Source organism: Mesoplodon densirostris, chromosome X (assembly GCF_025265405.1).
Source record: "Mesoplodon densirostris isolate mMesDen1 chromosome X, mMesDen1 primary haplotype, whole genome shotgun sequence".
Lineage (NCBI taxonomy): Eukaryota > Metazoa > Chordata > Mammalia > Artiodactyla > Ziphiidae > Mesoplodon > Mesoplodon densirostris.
Window position 1 is genome coordinate 74,783,548 of NC_082681.1, and position 17,901 is coordinate 74,801,448.

At 39.4% G+C, this 17,901-nt stretch overlaps 1 protein-coding gene across 1 annotated transcript in view; it reads right to left on the reverse strand.

Moving 5' to 3' along the window:
- Positions 1-17,688, reverse strand: part of UPRT (uracil phosphoribosyltransferase homolog) — a 30,345-nt gene extending 12,657 nt beyond the window's left edge. Inside the window, exon 1 of the mRNA XM_060087112.1 lies at positions 17,166-17,688. Within this exon, the coding sequence (XP_059943095.1) occupies positions 17,166-17,545 (380 nt within the window). The 5' untranslated portion in view covers positions 17,546-17,688. The remainder of the gene's footprint in view (positions 1-17,165) is intronic.
- Between the last annotated feature and the right edge of the window lie 213 nt (positions 17,689-17,901).

Genomic DNA, 17,901 nt, shown 5'->3' on the forward strand with positions numbered 1-17,901 from the left:
TACAAATAGCTCAGTTTCGTCTCTTTTTATGGCTGAGTAATATTTCATTGTATATATGTGCCACATCTTCTTTATCCATTCATCCGATGATGGACACTTAGGTTGTTTCCAGCTCCGGGCTATTGTGAATAGAGCTGCAATGAACATTTTAGTACATGTCTTTTTTTGAATTATGGTTTTCTCAGGGTATATGCCCAATAGTGGGATTGCTGGGTCATATGGTAGTTCTATTTTTAGTTTTTTAAGGAACCTCCATACTGTTCTCCATAGCGGCTGTACCAATTCACATTCCCACCAGCAGTGCAAGAGTGTTCCCTTTTCTCCACACCCTCTCCAGCATTTATTGTTTCTAGATTTCTTGATGATGGCCATTCTGGCTGGTGTGAGATGATATCTCATTGTAGTTTTGATTTGCATTTCTCTAATGATTAATGATGTTGAGCATCCTTTCATGTGTTTGTTGGCAGTCTGTATATCTTCTTTGGAGAAATACCTATTTAAGTCTTCTGCCCATTTTTGGATTGGGTTGTTTGTTTTTTTGCTATTGAGCTGCATGAGCTGTTTATAAATTTTGGAGATTAATCCTTTGTCAGTTGCTTCATTTGCAAATATTTTCTCCCATTCTGAGGGTTGTCTTTTGGTCTTGTTTATGGTTTCCTTTGCTGTGCAAAAGCTTTGAACTTTCATTAGGTCCCATTTGTTTATCTTTGTTTTTATTTCCATTTCTCTTGGAGGTGGGTCCAAAAGGATAATGCTGTGATTTATATGATAGAGTGTTCTGCCTATGATTTCCTCTAACAGTTTGATATTTCTGGCCTTAAATTTAAGTCTTTAATCCATTTTGAGCTTATTTTTGTGTATGGCGTTAGGGACTGATCTAAACTCATAGTTTTATATGTACCTGTCCAGTTTTCCCACCACCATTTATTGAGGAGGGTGTCCGTTCTCCACTGTACATAGCTGCCTCCTTGATCAAAGACAAGGTGACTATATGTGCGTGGGTTTATCTCTGGGATTTCTATCCTGTACCATTGATCTATCTTTCTGTTTTTGTGCCAGTACCATACTGTCTTGATTACTGTAGCTTTGTAGTATAGTCTGAAGTCACAGAGCCTGATTCCTCCAGCTCCGTTTTTCATTCTCAAGATTGCTTTGGCTATTCGGTGTCTTTTGTGTTTCCATGCAAATTGTGAAATTTTTTGTTCTAGTTCTGTGAAAAATGCCACTGGTATTTTGATAGGGATTGCATTGAACCTGTAAATTGCTTTAGGTAGTAGAGTCATGTTCACAATGTTGGTTCTTCCAATCCAAGAACATGGTATATCTCTCCATCTATTTGTATCATCTTCAATTCCTTTCATCAGTGTTTTATAATTTCTGTATACAGGTCTTTTGTCTCCTTAGGTAGGTTTATTCCTAGATATTTTATACTTTTTGTTGCAATGGTAAAAGGGAGTGTTTTCTTGATTTCACTTTCAGATTTTTCATCATTAGTGTATAGGAATGCCAGAGATTTCTGTGCTTTCATTTTGTATCCTGATACTTTACCAAATAAATTGATTAGCTCTAGTAGTTTTCTGGTAGCATATTGAGGATTCTCTATGTATAGTATCATGTCATCTGCAAACAGTAACAGCCTTACTTCTTTTCCAATTTGGATTCCTTTTATTTCCTTTTCTTCTCTGATTGCTGTGGCTAAAACTTCCAAAACTATTTTGAATAAGAGTGGTGAGAGAGGGCAACCTTGTCTTGTTCCTGATCTTAGTGGAAATGCTTTCAGTTTTTCACCATTGAGGATGATGTTGGCTGTGGGTTTGTCATATATGGCCTTTATTATGTTGAATAAAGTTCCCTCTATGCCTACTTTCTGCAGTGTTTTTATCATAAATGGGTGTTGAATTTTGTCGAAAGCTTTCTCTGCATCTATTGAGATGATCATATGGTTTTTCTTCTTCAATTTGTTAATATGGTGTATCACGTTGATTGATTTGTGTATATTGAAGAATCCCTGCACTCCTGGAATAAACCCCACTTGATCATGGTGTATGATTCTTTTAATATGCTGTTGGATTCTGCTTGCTAGTATTTTGTTGAGGATTTTTGCATCTTTGTTCATCAGTGATATTGGCCTGTAGTTTTCTTTCTTTGTGACATCCTTGCCTGGTTTTGGTATCAAGGTGATGGTGGCCTTGTAGAATGAGTTTGGGAGTGTTCCTCCCTCTGCTATATTTTGGAAGAGTTTGAGAAGGATAGGTGTTAGCTCTTCTCTAAATGTTTGATAGAAATCGCCTGTGAAGCCATCTGGTCCTGGGCTTTTGTTTGTTAGAAGATTTTTAATCACAGTTTCAATTTCAGTGCTTGTGATTGGTCTGTTCACATTTCCTATTTCTTCCTGAGTCAGTCTTGGCAGGGTGTGCATTTCTAAGAATTTGTCCATTTCTTCCAGGTTGTCCATTTTATTGGCATAGAGTTGCTTATAGTAATCTCTCATGATCTTTTGTATTTCTGCAGTGTCAGTTGTTACTTCTCCTTTTTCATTTCTATTTCTATTGATTTGAGTCTTCTCCCTTTTTTTCTTGATGAGTCTGGCGAAAGGTTTATCAGTTTTGTTTATCTTCTCAAAGAACCAGCTTTTAGTTTTATTGATCTTTGCTATCATTTCCTTCATTTCTTTTTCATTTATTTCTGATCTGATCTTTATGATTTCTTTCCTTCTGCTAACTTTGGGGCTTTTTTGTTCTTCTTTCTCTAATTGCTTTAGGTACAAGGTTAGGTTGTTTATTCAAGGTGTTTCCTGTTTCTTAAGGTAGGATTGTATTGCTATAAACTTCCCTCTTAGAACTGCTTCTCTTACATCCCCTAGGTTTTGTTGTCGTGTCTCCATTGTCATTTGTTTCTAGGTATTCTTTTATTTCCTCTTTGATTTCTTCAGTGATCACTTCATTATTACGTAGTGTATTGTTTAGCCTCCATGTGTTTGTATTTTTTACCAATCTTTTTCTATAATTGATATCTAGTCTTGTAACATTGTGGTCGGAAAAAGATACTTGATACAATTTCAATTTTCCTAAATTTACCGAGGCTTGATTTGTGACCCAAGATATGATCTATCCTGGAGAATGTTCCATGAGCACTTCAGATAATGTGTAGTCTGTTGTTTTTGGATGGAACGTCCTATAAATGTCAATTAAGTCCATCTTGTTTAATGTATCATTTAAAGCTTGTGTTTCCTTATTTATTTTCATTTTGGATGATCTGTCCATTGGTGAAAGTGGGGTGTTAAGGTCCCCTATTATGACTGTGTTACTGTCGATTTCCCATTTTATGGCTTTTAGTATTTGCTTTATGTATTGAGATGCTCCTATGTTGGGGGCATAAATATTTACAATTGCTATATCTTCTGGATCGATCCCTTGATCATTATGTAGTGTCCTTCTTTGTCTCTTCTAATAGTCTTTATTTTAAAGTCGATTTTGTCTGATATGAGAATTGCTACTCCAGCTTTCTTTTGGTTTCCATTTGCATGGAATATCTTTTTCTATCCCCTTACTTTCAATCTGTTTGTGTCTCTAGGTCTGAAGTGCCTCTCTTCTAGACAGCATATATGTGGGTCTTGTTTTCATATCCATTCAGCCAATCTGTGTCTTTTGGTGGGAGCATTTAGTCCATTTACATTTAAGGTAATTATCGATTTGTATGTTCCTATTCCCATTTTCTTAATTGTTTTTGGTTCGTTATTGTAGGTCTTTCCCTTCTCTTGTGTTTCTTGCCTAGAGAAGTTCCTTTAGCATTTGTTGTAAAGCTGGTTTGGTGGTGCTGAACTCTCTCAGCTTTTGCTTGTCTATAAATGTTTTAATTTCTCCATCAAGTCTGAGTGAGATCCTTGATGTGTAGAGTAATCTTGGTTGCAGGTTTTTCTCCTTCATTGCTTTAAATATGTCCTGCCAGTCCCTTCTGGCTTGCAGAGTTTCTGCTGAAAGATCAGCTGTTAACCTTATGGGGATTCCCTTGTGTGTTATTTGTTGTTTTTCCCTTGTTGCTTTTAATATGTTTCCTTTCTATTTAATTTTTGACAGTTTGATTAATATGTGTCTTGGCGTATTTCTCCTTGGATTTATCCTGTATGGGACTCTCTGTGCTTCCTGGACTTGATTAAATATTTCCTTCCCCAAATTAAGGAAGTTTTCAACTATAATCTCTTCAAATATTTTCTCAGTCCCTTTCTTTCTCTCTTCTTCTTCTGGAACCCCTATATTTCGAATGTTGGTGTGTTTAATGTTGTCCCAGATGTCTCTGAGACTGTCCTCAGTTCTTTTCATTCTTTTTTCTTTATTCTGCTCTGCAGTAGTTATTTCCACTATTTTATCTTCCAGGTCACTTATCTGTTCTTCTGCCTCAGTTATTCTGCTATTGATCCCTTCTAGAGTATTTTTAATTTCATTTATTGTGTTGTTCATCATTGCTTCTTTCATCTTTAGTTCTTCTAGTTCCTTTTTAAATGTTTCTTGCATTTTTTTATTCTATTTCCAAGATTTTGGATCATCTTTACTATAATTATTCTGAATTCTTTTTCAGGTAGACTGCCTGTTTCCTCTTCATTTGTTAGGTCTGGTAGGTTTTTATCTTGCTCCTTCACCTGCTGTGTGTTTTTCTGTCTTCTCATTTTGCTTATCTTACTGTGTTTGGGATCTCCTTTTTTCATGCTGCAGGTTCGTAGTCCCATTGTTTTTGGTGTCTGCCCCCAGTGGCTAACATTGGTTGAGTGCGTTGTGTAGGCTTCCTGGTGGAGGGGACTAGTGCCTGTGTTCTGGTGGATGAGGCTGGATCTTGTCTTTCTGGTGGGCAGGTCCACGTCTGGTGGTGTGTTTTGGGGTATCTGTGGCCTTATTATGACTTTAGGCAGCCTCTCTGCTAATGGGTGGGGTTGTGTTCCTGTCTTGCTAGTTGTTTGGCATAGGGTGGACAGCATTGTCGCTTGCTGGTCGTTGAGTTAAGCTGGGTGTTGCTGTTGAGATGGAGATCTCTGGGAGATTTTTGCCATTTGATATTATGTGGAGTTGGAAAGTCTCTTGTGGTCCAGTGTCCTGAAGTTGGCTCTCCCACCACAGAGGCACAGCACTGACTCCTGGCTGCAGCACCAAGAGCCTTCCACATGTCTCAGAATAAAAGGGAGAAAGGAAAGAAAAAAAGAAAGAAAGAAAGAAGAAAGAAAGAAAGAAAGAAATGAAGGAAGGAAGAAGGAAAGAAGGAAAGAAAGAAAGAAAGAAAGAAAAGAAAGAAGAAAGAAAGAAGGAAAGAAAAAAAAGAAGGAAAGAAGGAAAGAAGGAAGGAAGGAAAAGGGAGGGAGGGAGGAAGGAAGGAGGGAAGGAAAGAAAGAAAGAAGATAAAATAAAATAAAGTTATTAAGATAAAAATAATTATTAAGAAAAAAATTTTAAAAACACGCAAAAAACGGACAGATAGAACCCTAGGACAAATGGTAGAAGCAAAGTTATACAGACAAAATCTCACACAGAAGCATACATATACAAACTCACAAAAAGAGGAAAAGGGGAAAAAGTCATAAATCTTGATCTCAAAGTCCACCTCCTCAATTTGGGATGATTCATTGTCTATTCATGTCCTCCCCAGATGCAGGGTACATCCAAGTTGATTGTGGAGCTTTAATCCACTGCTTCTGAGGCTGCTGGGAGAGATTTCCCTTTCTCTTCCTTGTTTTCACAGCTCCCAGGGCTCAGCTTTGGATTTGGTCCCACCTTTGCGTGTAGGTTGCCGGAGGGCGTCTCCTCTTTGCTCAGACAGGACGTGGTTAAAGGAGGAGCTGCTTTGGGGGCTCTGGCTTACTCAGGCCGGGGGGAGGGAGGGGTACTGAGTGCGGGGCTAGCCTGCAGCGGCTGAGGTTGGCGTGACGTTGCACCAGCCTGAGGCACACCGTGTGTTCTCCCAGGGAAGTTGTCCCTGGATCCTGGGACACTGGCAGTGTCGGGCTGCACAGGCTCCCCGGAAGGGGCCGTGTGGGTAGTGACCTGTGCTCGCACACAGGGTTCTTGTTGGCGGCAGCAGCAGCCTTAGCGTCTCATGCCCATCTCTGTGGTCCGCGCTGATAGCCGCGGCTCACGCCCGTCTCTGGAGCTCCTTTAAGCAGCGCTCTTAATCCCCTCTCCTCATGCACCAGTAAACAAAGAGGGAAGAAAAAGTCTCTTGCCTCTTTGGCACGTCCAGACTTTTCCCTGGACTCCCTCCCGGCTAGCCGTGGTGCACTAACCCCCTGCAGGCTGTTTTCACGCCACCAACCCCAGCCTTCTCCCTGCGCTCCAACCAAAGCCCGAGCCTCAGCTCCCAACCCCGCCCATCCCAGCAGGTGAGCAGACAAGCCTCTCGGGCTGGTGAGTGCCGGTTGGCACCCATCCTCTGTGCGGGAATCTCTCTGCTTTGCCCTCCGCACCCCTATTGCTGTGCTCCCTCCGTGGCTCCAAAGCTTTCCCCCTCTGCCACCCGCAGTCTCCACCCATGAAGGGGCTTCCTAGTGTGTGGAAACCTTTCCTCCTTCACGGTTCCCTCCCACTGGTGCAGGTCCCGTCCCTATCCTTTTGTCTCTGTTTATTCTTTTTTCTTTTGCCCTACCCAGGTACGTGGGGACTTTCTTGCCTTTTGGGAGGTCTGAGGTCTTCTGCCAGCATTCAGTAGGTGTTCTGTAGGAGTTGTTCCACATGTAGATGTATTTCTGGTATATCTGTTGGGAGGAAGGTGATCTCCACGTCTTACTCTTCCACCATCTTCCCCTCATCCCCCTCTAATCCTTTTAGGAATGAGAATGGCACAAACAAGTAAATCCTCTGTTTCTGACATTGCTTTCAAGAATACATAACCTAATTTCCAAGGCCTCTTTCTCAAACTATTGATAAATTTTCCCCTTTGCTTATTTTTCAATCAAATACTTTATTCCATAGATCTTTCTACCAACTTCCTGTACACTTCCTTCTGGTCAGTTCTTTCAAGATCCTGAGGTACCCAAGTAATAATAATCGAGGGTTGTACCTACCCACAAACTGTTAACCAGCCAAAAGAAGAATGTTTATAAGACTGACATTTTTTCTGTACATAAAAACCTAGTATTGTTCCTCCTCTTTCTCTCATGTAAGTTAAATGATCTGACAGATTTACAGTTTATGTACTTAAAAATCCCCATCTGCCTATCCATAGCATACCTAAAATATTCCCCAACACAGCATCGAAATGGCATATGCAAGCATATATTATCTCACTACACCATTAATCATGACTCTTTTTCAAGCTTCATTTACTTTCTCTGACAGGGAAAAGCAATGAAATACCCCTGACACAAATGGCATTAGGTTTCTTAGAGTAACCACAGTTCTATCATTATTACAGATACTAACTCTCTAAAATATGGACCATAATTGAGCAATAGGAAGAATATAGGTCTGTATTCTTTATATATAAATGCTCCCTAAACTCAGAAAACTCTATCCACACACCTACACATAGACAGCCTATTTAAAACAGGCTTTACATACTGTGGTTTTCAAATGAAACTATACTAATGATTTTACACTTGCACCTTTCATTTCTATAATTGATATTCACAACATGCTTGTCAAAGAAATAAAAGTCAGCGAACTACCAAAAAAAAGAGAAAAAGACTGAAGCCTACTGCCCCATTTGCTAGACCTACATAAACTTGTCTAAGTAGCCAGAACACCATTTTTCAATAGGGAAGATAAGTCTGGATTTGTCTTAAAGAAATATCCAGTAGTATATCTTGGGAACACATCTGAAATGTTTGTCTTTAATTTTTAAACAGTTACACAAATATATTACAGAGAAAAGTTAGGTTAATTGATCAGAGTTGCCCAAATTCATTATTTTACATTAGAATCAGACATTTTAACATCTTTACACTCTCCTCAAAAATGTCAGCCTCATCTGATGACTTCTGCATGATAAGCACTCTCTACATTCCAAAAAAGGTACACACTATGAGAACCTAATGTGAACTGTTATCCCTTGATAGCTATTTGACTTCCAATTAAAGCAGTCACTGCTCCAGGTCATCCCACTACAAACAGTAATTACTAACTTATCCTCTGCTGATTTGACAAGCTTCAGACTGACACTGTTTACTTTAAGTCAATTTAGAAATTAAAGTACAGTTGGAATACAGTAAGTTGGTTGCATTTTTAAAAAACACACAGTGGTCTGCAATATCCACATCTAAATTCCTTACACTGTTAACACTAGAGTTTCATAAGGCAGATATTTGCTTGTTGGATCAATCAAGTTGCACATAATCTTTGGGCCCCTACTTTAGGCCCAACACTGGACTAAAGTATGTGCTAATAAAGATGTTTTAATGTAAACCAGACCCCAGGTCTTATTGACTCCATATACTTTGTTTCAAATCATAACTCTATTCACTTTTGTCTCAAAACCATTTTAAAAAACTCTATCATACTGGAAACAAAGTTTTGAAAGATATTTTAATCATCTTGTATCTGATAACTGTCCCAAATAAAATCTAATGCAAAATTATCACAAAGCAACAAACACACTGACACACAACCCTGGAATATTCTAAAATATATTCAAATATTTAAACAGTGATATCCAGGTGCTCATAATTCAGAGCATAGAAATCAGACTAATGTTAAGCAGAGTATCTTTTAAATTGTGCAAACCCCAAACAGGATTAACAATGCAGACCTAACCATATCTGAGAATACACTTTTCTTGACACTCCCCCCAACAAATGTGTCACACATCTATAGTAACAAAATGAAAGCCAAAGGTAGCCATTTTTTAAAAAAATGATCTTCACACAGAAACAACAAAAGAATGAGAATCATACCAGAAGCCAAATCCTCATTTTAATGTGGATTTGGTAAACCAGACTATTCCCTACTTAAGAGTGTCTATAAAGCAGTTTAAAATTTCCAGAGAGGCTACAGCAATTGCATATGTATATATTTTAAAACACGTACATCTCATAGTAAACCCAAACCAAGATGAAATCAAGAGAAATCTCTGACCTTTCTTCCAAAAGGCTAATAGGTATTTACTTATCAACCATAACATATGGACTGTGAGAGGAATGTCTTTATAATATTAAAAAGTTAAGACTTCAAGTAGAGATCCTCTCCCCTCTTCTTACTAGACCTCACTACTACTACTGCTGCTGCTGCTATTACTACTACCACCACCACCATCACCACCACCAGAGGGATTCTCTAGTGTGTTGGAAGACATCCTCTCCTGGGGCAATTACACTTCAATTTCTACAGCAGAAACTTCCATTTGATCACTATCTGCTACTTCTCTCTATTTAGAATAAACTTGACAACCCCTCCTCTTCTTTTTTTAAAGAAAATTCACTTAATAACTGTACACACACACACACACACCCAAGAGTACAAGATTTACTTAGTAGGTTTTTCTTAAAAGGTCCAAAAGTTACAGCAGGTATGTAATATTATACATATATTACTCCCTTCGTTCCCACAGGTCATCATTTATTAAAAGCTTCCTTGGTGCCAAGTATTAAGCATTTTTCATGCATTATCTGGTCTAATCCTCACATAATCTTAAAAGGTAGATTCTATTCTTACCACCTCTTTAGTGAAGAAAGTAGTGAGGCTTACAGAAGTGAAGTATTCCAAGGTTCTTCCCAGCCTGAAGCTCTCTTAAGTCCCTGAGTAAAGTCATTATCTATATTTTGCTCTAATAAGGGAATGTTTACTAAAAGGTAACCAGTTTTTAGGTGTATTTTAATGACATTTCTCTCCCTGTCAATCAGACTGGCATGTACATACAATGCAAATAATGAAATAAAGAGACTGGCAGGCAAATAAAACATCATTAAAATGTTCCTTCTCAAGATGAAGAAGCTGCTATTATAATGTGGCTTGTAAAGAGTATGTAATTAAGGTTAAAATAAGAATACACCCTTTTCAAGTGATTAAATTAAAACCTCTGACTCATAACTTAAAAAGCAATTTAATTTAAATCAAATCCCAGTAGTACTGAATTAGGTGTCTTTTTTTTTTCCTCTAAGTATTTTTTGATTTCCTCTTTGATTTCTTCAGTGATCTCTTGGTTATTTAGTAATGTATTGTTTAGCCTCCATGTGTTTGTATTCTTTACATTTTTTTCCCTGTAATTTATTTCTAATCTCATAGTGTTGTGGTCAGAAAAGATGCTTGATATGATTTTAATTTTCTTAAATTTACCAAGGCTAGATTTGGGACACAAGATGTGACTTATCCTGGAGAATGTTCCATGTGCACTTGAGAAGAAAGTATAATCTGCTGTTTTTGGATGGAATGTCCTATAAATATCAATTAAATCCATCTGGTCTATTGTGTCATTTAAAGCTTGTGTTTCCTTATTAATTTTCTGTCTGGATGATCTGTCCATTAGTGTAAGTGAAGTGTTAAAAGTCCCCCACTATTACTGTGTTACTGTCGATTTCCTCTTTTATAGCTGTTAGCAGTTGCCTTATGTATTGAGGTGCTCCTATGTTGGGTGTGTATATATTTATAATTGTTATATCTTCTTGGATTGATCTCTTGATCATTATGCAGTGTCCTTTCTTGTCTCTTGTAACATTCTTTGTTTTAAAGTCTATTTTATCTGGTAGGAGTATTGCTACTCCAGCTTTCTTTTGATTTCCACTTGCATGGAGTATCTTTTTCCATCCCCTCACTTTCAGTCTGTATGTGTCCCTAGGTCTGAAGTGATTCTCTTGTAGACAGCATATATATGGGTCCTTTTGTAACCATTCAGCGAGCCTGTGTCTTTTGGTTGGAGCATTTAATCCATTCACATTTAAGGTAATTATTGATATGTATGGTCCTATAACTATTGTCTTAATTGTTTTGGGTTTGTTTTTGTAGGTTCTTTCCTTCTCTTGTGCTTCCCACTTAGAGATGTTCCTTTAGCATTTGTTGTAGAGCTGATTTGGTGGTGCTGAATTCTCTTAGCTTTTGCTTGTCTGTAAAGCTTTTGATTTTTCCGTTGAATCTGAATGAGATCCTTGCTGGCTAGAGTAATCTTGGTTGTAGGTTCCTCCCTTTCATCAAATATATCATGCCACTCCCTTCTGGCCTGTAGAGTTTCTGCTGAGAAATCAGCTGTTAACCTTATGGGAGTTCCCTTGTGTGCTATTTGTTATTTTTCCCTTGTTGCTTTTAATAATTTTTCTTTGTCTTTAATTTTTGTCAATTTGATTACTATGTGTCTCGGCGTGTTTCTCCTTATCCTGCCTGGGATTCTCTGTGCTTCCTGTACTTGGGTGGCTATTTCCTGTCCCATGTTAGGAAAGTTTTCGACTATAATCTCTTCAAATATTTTCTCGGGTCCTTTCTCTCTCTCTTCTCCTTCTGGGACACCAATAATACGAATGTTGGTGCATTTAATGTTGTCCCAGAGGTCTCTTAGGCTGTCTTCATTTCTTTTCATTCTTTTTTATTTATTCTGTTCTGCAGCAGTGAATTCCACCATTCTGTCTTCCAGGTCACTTATCCATTCTTCTGCCTCAGTTATTCTGCTATTGATTCCTTCTAGTGTATTTTTCATTTCAGTTATTGTATTGTTCATCTCTGTTTGTTTGTCCTTGAATTCTTCTAGGTCTTTGTTTAACATTTCTTGCATCTTCTCGATCTTTGCCTCCATTCTTTTTCCAAGGTCCTGGATCACCTTCACTATCATTATTCTGAATTCTTTTTCTGGAAGGTTGCCTATCTCCATCTAGTTGTGTTTCTGGGGTTTTATCTTGTTCTTTTTATCTCGTTCCTTGTTCATACATAGTCCTCTGCCTTTTCATTTTGTCTATCTTTCTGTGAATGTGGTTTTTGTTCCACAGGGTGCAGGATTGTAGTTAATTTTGCTTCTGCTGTCCTAGGTCTCATTTTTGAAAATGAGGATTATACACAAAGATTTTCTTTAGCATTGGGTGTGGGAGAAGTTAAGTCTGGGCATAAAGTTGCCAGATTTAGCAAATAAAAATACAGGACACCCAGTTAAATTTGTATTTCGGAAGTATGTCCCATACAATGTTTAGGATATACTAAGAAAAGTATGAATTGTTTATCTGAACTCAAATTTAACTGGGTGTCCTGTACTTATCTAGCAACCTAAGCTAAGGAGGAAGAACTAAATGAACTCAGTTTTAGCTCTAATATGTTCTTGTTTGTTTTTTTAAGCAACAGTTTAAAGGGAAGTAAAAAATAAAAGCTTTTCTGGCAGGTTTAAACCAAAGGAATGTTTCACTTAGAGTTAATGTTTAGTGGAAGCTCTGAAAACATAAGCTCTACTTCCATAGCTACTTTGTTATGTGATCATTAAAATAAAGAAGCTCTAAGGTTTGTCATAGTATGCAGATGATTTATAAATGATTTTCCTCCTCCTTCCATCCCCCTCAAAAAAACAAAACGCAGTGAAGTACTTGCAGCAAACCTAATCTGATGTGAAAACCAAAACAAACAACAAACAAAAATGAAAATAGCTTTTACTGTGTGCCAGGTGCAAGTCATCAGGGCCACAGATCTTCGGCACCTTCTTAAGAATCTCATAAAATAGTGTCATTAATTATTTATTTGTACCTCAAAGCAGAGTTCAATGTAAACATTTGAGATCAGGTAGAAAAAGAAGAGAAGCTATCATTTTCCCTTAGAACCCAGGCCTCAGTCATTCAAGTTGATTTATTAATTTTTATAATGATTGGAACATTAATTCCCCTATGTGCCAGGTACTGTGCCAGGCCACACTTTCTTTCTGCCTCCCCAGAGTCCAGACTAGCTGGTAAGAGATTACTAGGATATGCCCAATAAATATTATAACAGGAGTATGTATAAAGAGTCGACTTCCTCACTCCTGGCCTAAAAGCCAGTTAGAAAATTCACATGGAAAACCAAAACCACGTCCATGATTTATTGATAAATAACTTGCATGTCATAGTGTTATCTGTGGTGGACATTTTGGTTTTGTATAAGTTGAAGGGGACAGTTCTGAGATTCCTCCAGTCTCAGGGTGATGCCAGGCCAGGTTCTCTAGGCTGGTTCTGTTTAGTTTAGAATCCTTGGCTCAGCCTATACCCTAAATCCAAAACTAGCCAAATCACCACGCAAGGTTGTATGGCCATTCTCCCATGGGCAGTGGCCCAGCCTGAGCACAGCACAATCACCTGTGGTGTTTAAAAAGCTACAAGTGCTCAGGTTCCACCCAAGACTACTCTGCTACTCCACTCTAAGGATGGGTTCCAAAAAAAAAAAAAAAAAGACTCCCCAAGCAATTCAAATGTACAGCTTTGGTTAAGAACACTACCTAGCCAAATGACGCAAATCACATCAGGCTACGCTCATATTAGGGCTGCATAGGATGTTATCCATCCTGAGGTTAATTGTCTCCCCACCAGGTGACTAAAAAAAAGTCACAAGAATGAATGTGTTCTTTCTTTAGTGCTATTTCATGGACTAAAATACTCTAAGATGGCTCAACTTTCATCCAAGCTGCCTGCTGAGGCCATGGTGAAACCCCTTTGAGGGCAAATATACAGGAAACATTCAATAGCTCATGAAAGAGCTTTACTTTAATGTTTCAGAAGACGAAAGAAAACAAAAACTGGGGAGAGGAGATGATCTTTTAAATACACTGCACTGCCTTATATATGAGGTCATGAACTGTGTTCAAGGGAACAGTGCATTACACTCAGATTTTGCTGGGTTTAGTATATAAAGGAGGCAGAAAGGGAAGGATGTGTGGTTTAAATCCACTGCAACAACAAAAACTGCAAATGAAGCAGTCATTTCTTCCTGAGTTCACCAGTGACCCCTGTGTGAAAGAGTAAATTATCTGATCACTTGATGTTTAGATTATTGCATACTCAAATAGAGAAAAAAACATTTCCTTGAAATTCAATAATACCATCAACATTTTATGCTGCAAATACAGCACATTTCAAAAAAATAAGTAAAAAGATATTTTAAATCAGTCCAATGTTCTCAATCTTGCCTACTTTATGTATTTACAACAACATGCAGTCCTCTGGCTCAACCCCATTTCCCCATGCCAAAGTCAATTCAGAAAGCAATCCCTTCACTAGATAGACACTAAGGACCAGGAACAATAAAAGGAATAACAAGTACTTCAATGGCCTCTATCATCAGACAGTTCCATAGTGCACATATATGATGTCACATCAAAATAAAGAAGAGCATAAGGGTACAAGGAAGACAGACTGATAACTGATGGCACCTTCCATAACTAGACCCCTGTAAATATAGCTCCTCTAACCACATGCACTCCATACCAGTCCCGGATAAAACAGGTCCTGTTTATGTGAGGGGATGCCAATTTTTTAAGATAAAGGAACAGAGGCCTCCATTAACAGATTTGATTAACAGAAACAAAACTAAAACTCTGTCTCCACCCTAAATAACTAAGCATCAATTAGTTATTAAAAATTGTAGTGAGTTTTTCTATTCTGTATTATAGCAGGATAAAAATAATCTAGGATCTCTCAGTGTTGTTTTTTAAAATAAGAATGTGCATTCTATGTAGTTAAATTCCTTTTACTGTCTCCCAAAAGCTGAAGAAACCAGCATTTATGGATACAATCTGAACCATGCACAAATCTAAACATAAAGGCTTGAAATGCCATAAATATGCATACTGTTCACAGTTTACAACAAATGTTCATAGACAGTATCTTGTTTTAGCCTCCCAGGAGCTTCATGAGATATTAGGAACATCCTCATTTTACAAATGATAAAGCTGAAACTCAGAGATGCTAAACATCTTGCCTAAGATGACTCTGGATCCTGCTGTCTCCTTCCAAACTCAGAAAAAAAAAAGAAAAAAAAAGATTTTGCTTACACCCTGGTTTACTACACCATCCAGGCTTTTCTGAGTAATGCAGTAAAATCAGGTATTGATACTGTCATATATGAATGCTGAATGTCATGCCCTCTCCAAGTTATATAGCAACTGTTCACTTTTACATGGTTAGGAAGACCCCTTTGTGAAATCTAATGAAAGCGAAGGAATCCCCACCCCATAAAAAAGCACATATGCAAATGTTCATAGTAGCATTATTCATAATAGCCCAAAACCGGAAACCAAACCACCCAAATGTCCATCACCTGATGAATGGATAAACAAAATGTGGTATAGCTATACAGAGGAATATCATTCAGCCAAAAAAGAAATGGTGTACTGATACAAGATGGATAAAGCTTGAAAACATTATGCTAAATAAAAGAAACTAGCCACAAAAGGCCACATGTCGTATGATCCTATTTACATGAAACGCCCAGAATAGGCATATCAATAGACACAGAAGGTAGATTAGTGGTTGTCTAGGGCTCTTGGTGGGTTGGAGGGAAATGGGGAGTGACTGCTCATGGGTGTGGGCTTTCTTGTTGAGCTGATGAAAATGTTCTAAAATTATGTGGTGGTGGCTGCAAAGCAATAAACATACTTGAAAACCACTGAATTGTACACTTTAAAAGGTGTATTGTATGGTATGTAAATTATAGCTCAATAAAGATGTTATGGGACTTCCCTTGTGGTGCAGTGTTTAAGAATCTGCCTGCCAATGCAGGGGACATGGGTTCGAGCTCTGGCCTGGGAAGATCCCACATGCTCATGGAGCAACTAAGCCCGTGTGCCACAACTACTGAAGCCCGTGCACCTAGAGCCTGTGCTCCACAACAGAAGAAGCCACTGCAAGGAGAAGCCCATGAACCACAACGAAGAGTAGCACCAACTCGCCGCAACTAGAAAAAGCCCGTGCGCAGCAACCAAGACCCAATGCAATATCTTTGTATTTATTTACAAAAATAAATAAATAAATTTATTTTAAAATACTAAAAAATAAAAATGTTATTTTAAAAAACCATTAAAAATGCACATACAAATAACATTTCCCAAATAATTTCTGAGGGTTTGCTAAAGCCCAGAAGCCCATCTACAGGTACAGCACAAGGTCCAAGACAGCACAGGTCCAAAACACAAGGTCAGTAACTCTTGCTCTATAGAAACAAGAATCATTCTATTTTCTTTGTTTTACAGATTAAGTCTTATTTCAGTTCCCCCCACCACAACTACCAAGCCTATGTCTCCTACTTTTTAAGATCACTACTTCATTTATTGGTTCACATGACCACAGTTTTCAATATTGATTCAGTAAAAACCATTAAATACTTACATAAATATAACTTTAACAGCTACAAAGAACTTTTAGTAATTGAATGACTATTGCTTGCAAGGCATAGTTGGAATTCAAAAATGTAAAAGATACAACGTCTGCCCTCAAGGAGCTTAAAATCTACCAAGTGCAATAACAGCGAAACGAATAACAATACACAAAACAGAAGGTGAATCTTGCATTAAAAAGGCCAGGGAAGATCAGTGAGGAAGAATGATTGAAGGAAAGCTTCTTGGCAGAGGTGGACATTTAATGCAGACTGTAGAAGAGTAGGTAGTGTTTGAACATGCAGAGGAGTAAAGTGAATTTGAGATGCGAGAAGTAGGGATGTTTCAGAATAGTTCCTAGGAACCACGAAGATGGGACTTAATGTCAAGCTAAGGATCCTGACTTTATTTGGTAGGCTCAGAGAAGCCAAAGAAGGCTGCTGAGTAGGGTAGTTAGCAAATCAAAGCAGTATATTAAGAAGATGAATTGTTCAGTAATGTGTGGGTACACGTAGAAGAGAGAAATGGAGACAAGGAAACAAACTGGGAGTCTATTAAACAGTATGAAGTGAAAGGGCTACGCTCTCTGCTCTGTGTCTGTTCACGTGGCAAACCTACAACCCAGAAATGGTTACTGCCCACGAGAACAGGCACAGGGCAGATCAGCACGTTTACCTAATTGGAATGCCTGAGTATTCCACTCATAAGAGACAAAGAGGAAACAGGAGGTTACCTAAAACGCTTCCTCCCTACACAAAGCGATGTTAAACACAGGTACTGGGAAAGAGGGTAGGAGGCCTGAGTCAAGTGACACCGCCCCACAAAGAAAATGCCCTGCCGAAATCTCCACAGACCAGCTTCCCTAGGCCAAGAACCTTCGCCCTTTTACTTCCAATCCCCGCCCACCCCCTGAGAGACCCTCCACCTCCCCTTCCCCTTCCGCTCTGGCTCACTTGTCCCGGATGATGGTTTGCAGCTCCCGGATCTGATCATTCATTGGCAGGAGCTTAAGCTGCGCCCCGATCTGCGGGGAGAGTTCGCAGTCCCCTAGGAGGGAGTAGCTGGCTGGCGCGTCAGAGTTGCCAGTGCCACCGTTGCTCTCTGAGTTGAGGGTGGCGCCGCCGTAGGCCTGACAGTCCCGCTCAGCCGGTACGCTAGAAGAGCTTACTCTCCCCCTGAGGAGAGTCAGCTTGGCCGCGGAGTCGCTGTCTCCCCCGGCATGGTCCGCGATCAGTTCGCCAGGTTGCTGCGGCTCGGGGTTTTGGGTCGAGGCACAGTTTACTTGCTGGTTGTGACAGGGCATGGAGTCCGGACACCGTAACTCCGTGGCCATACACCGGGCACCGGGCCGTCCCCGACCCCTAAGGATAAAGGAGAGCAGGGAGAACGGACCAAAGCTCCTATGCTCTCCTGGTCGCCCCGCCTCCTCGCAACCTCTAACCGCCTCTACCCTCTCACCCCTTTGGCCTCCATCGCTTCCCTTTCGCACGTTACGTCCCGGCCCCGCCCACACCAGACTTACCGCCCGCCTAGACACTCGATTGGCTTCGCTCCCTGCCACTCAGCAGCGAACAGCCTGTTAACCCTTTGCGTTGCCCCGGCTGCGTGGGGTCCCACACGAACTTGGCAGACAAGGTGAGGCCAGGGATATTTGGTTTCCAGGTCTCCCGGGAGCTGCTAGGGATTCTG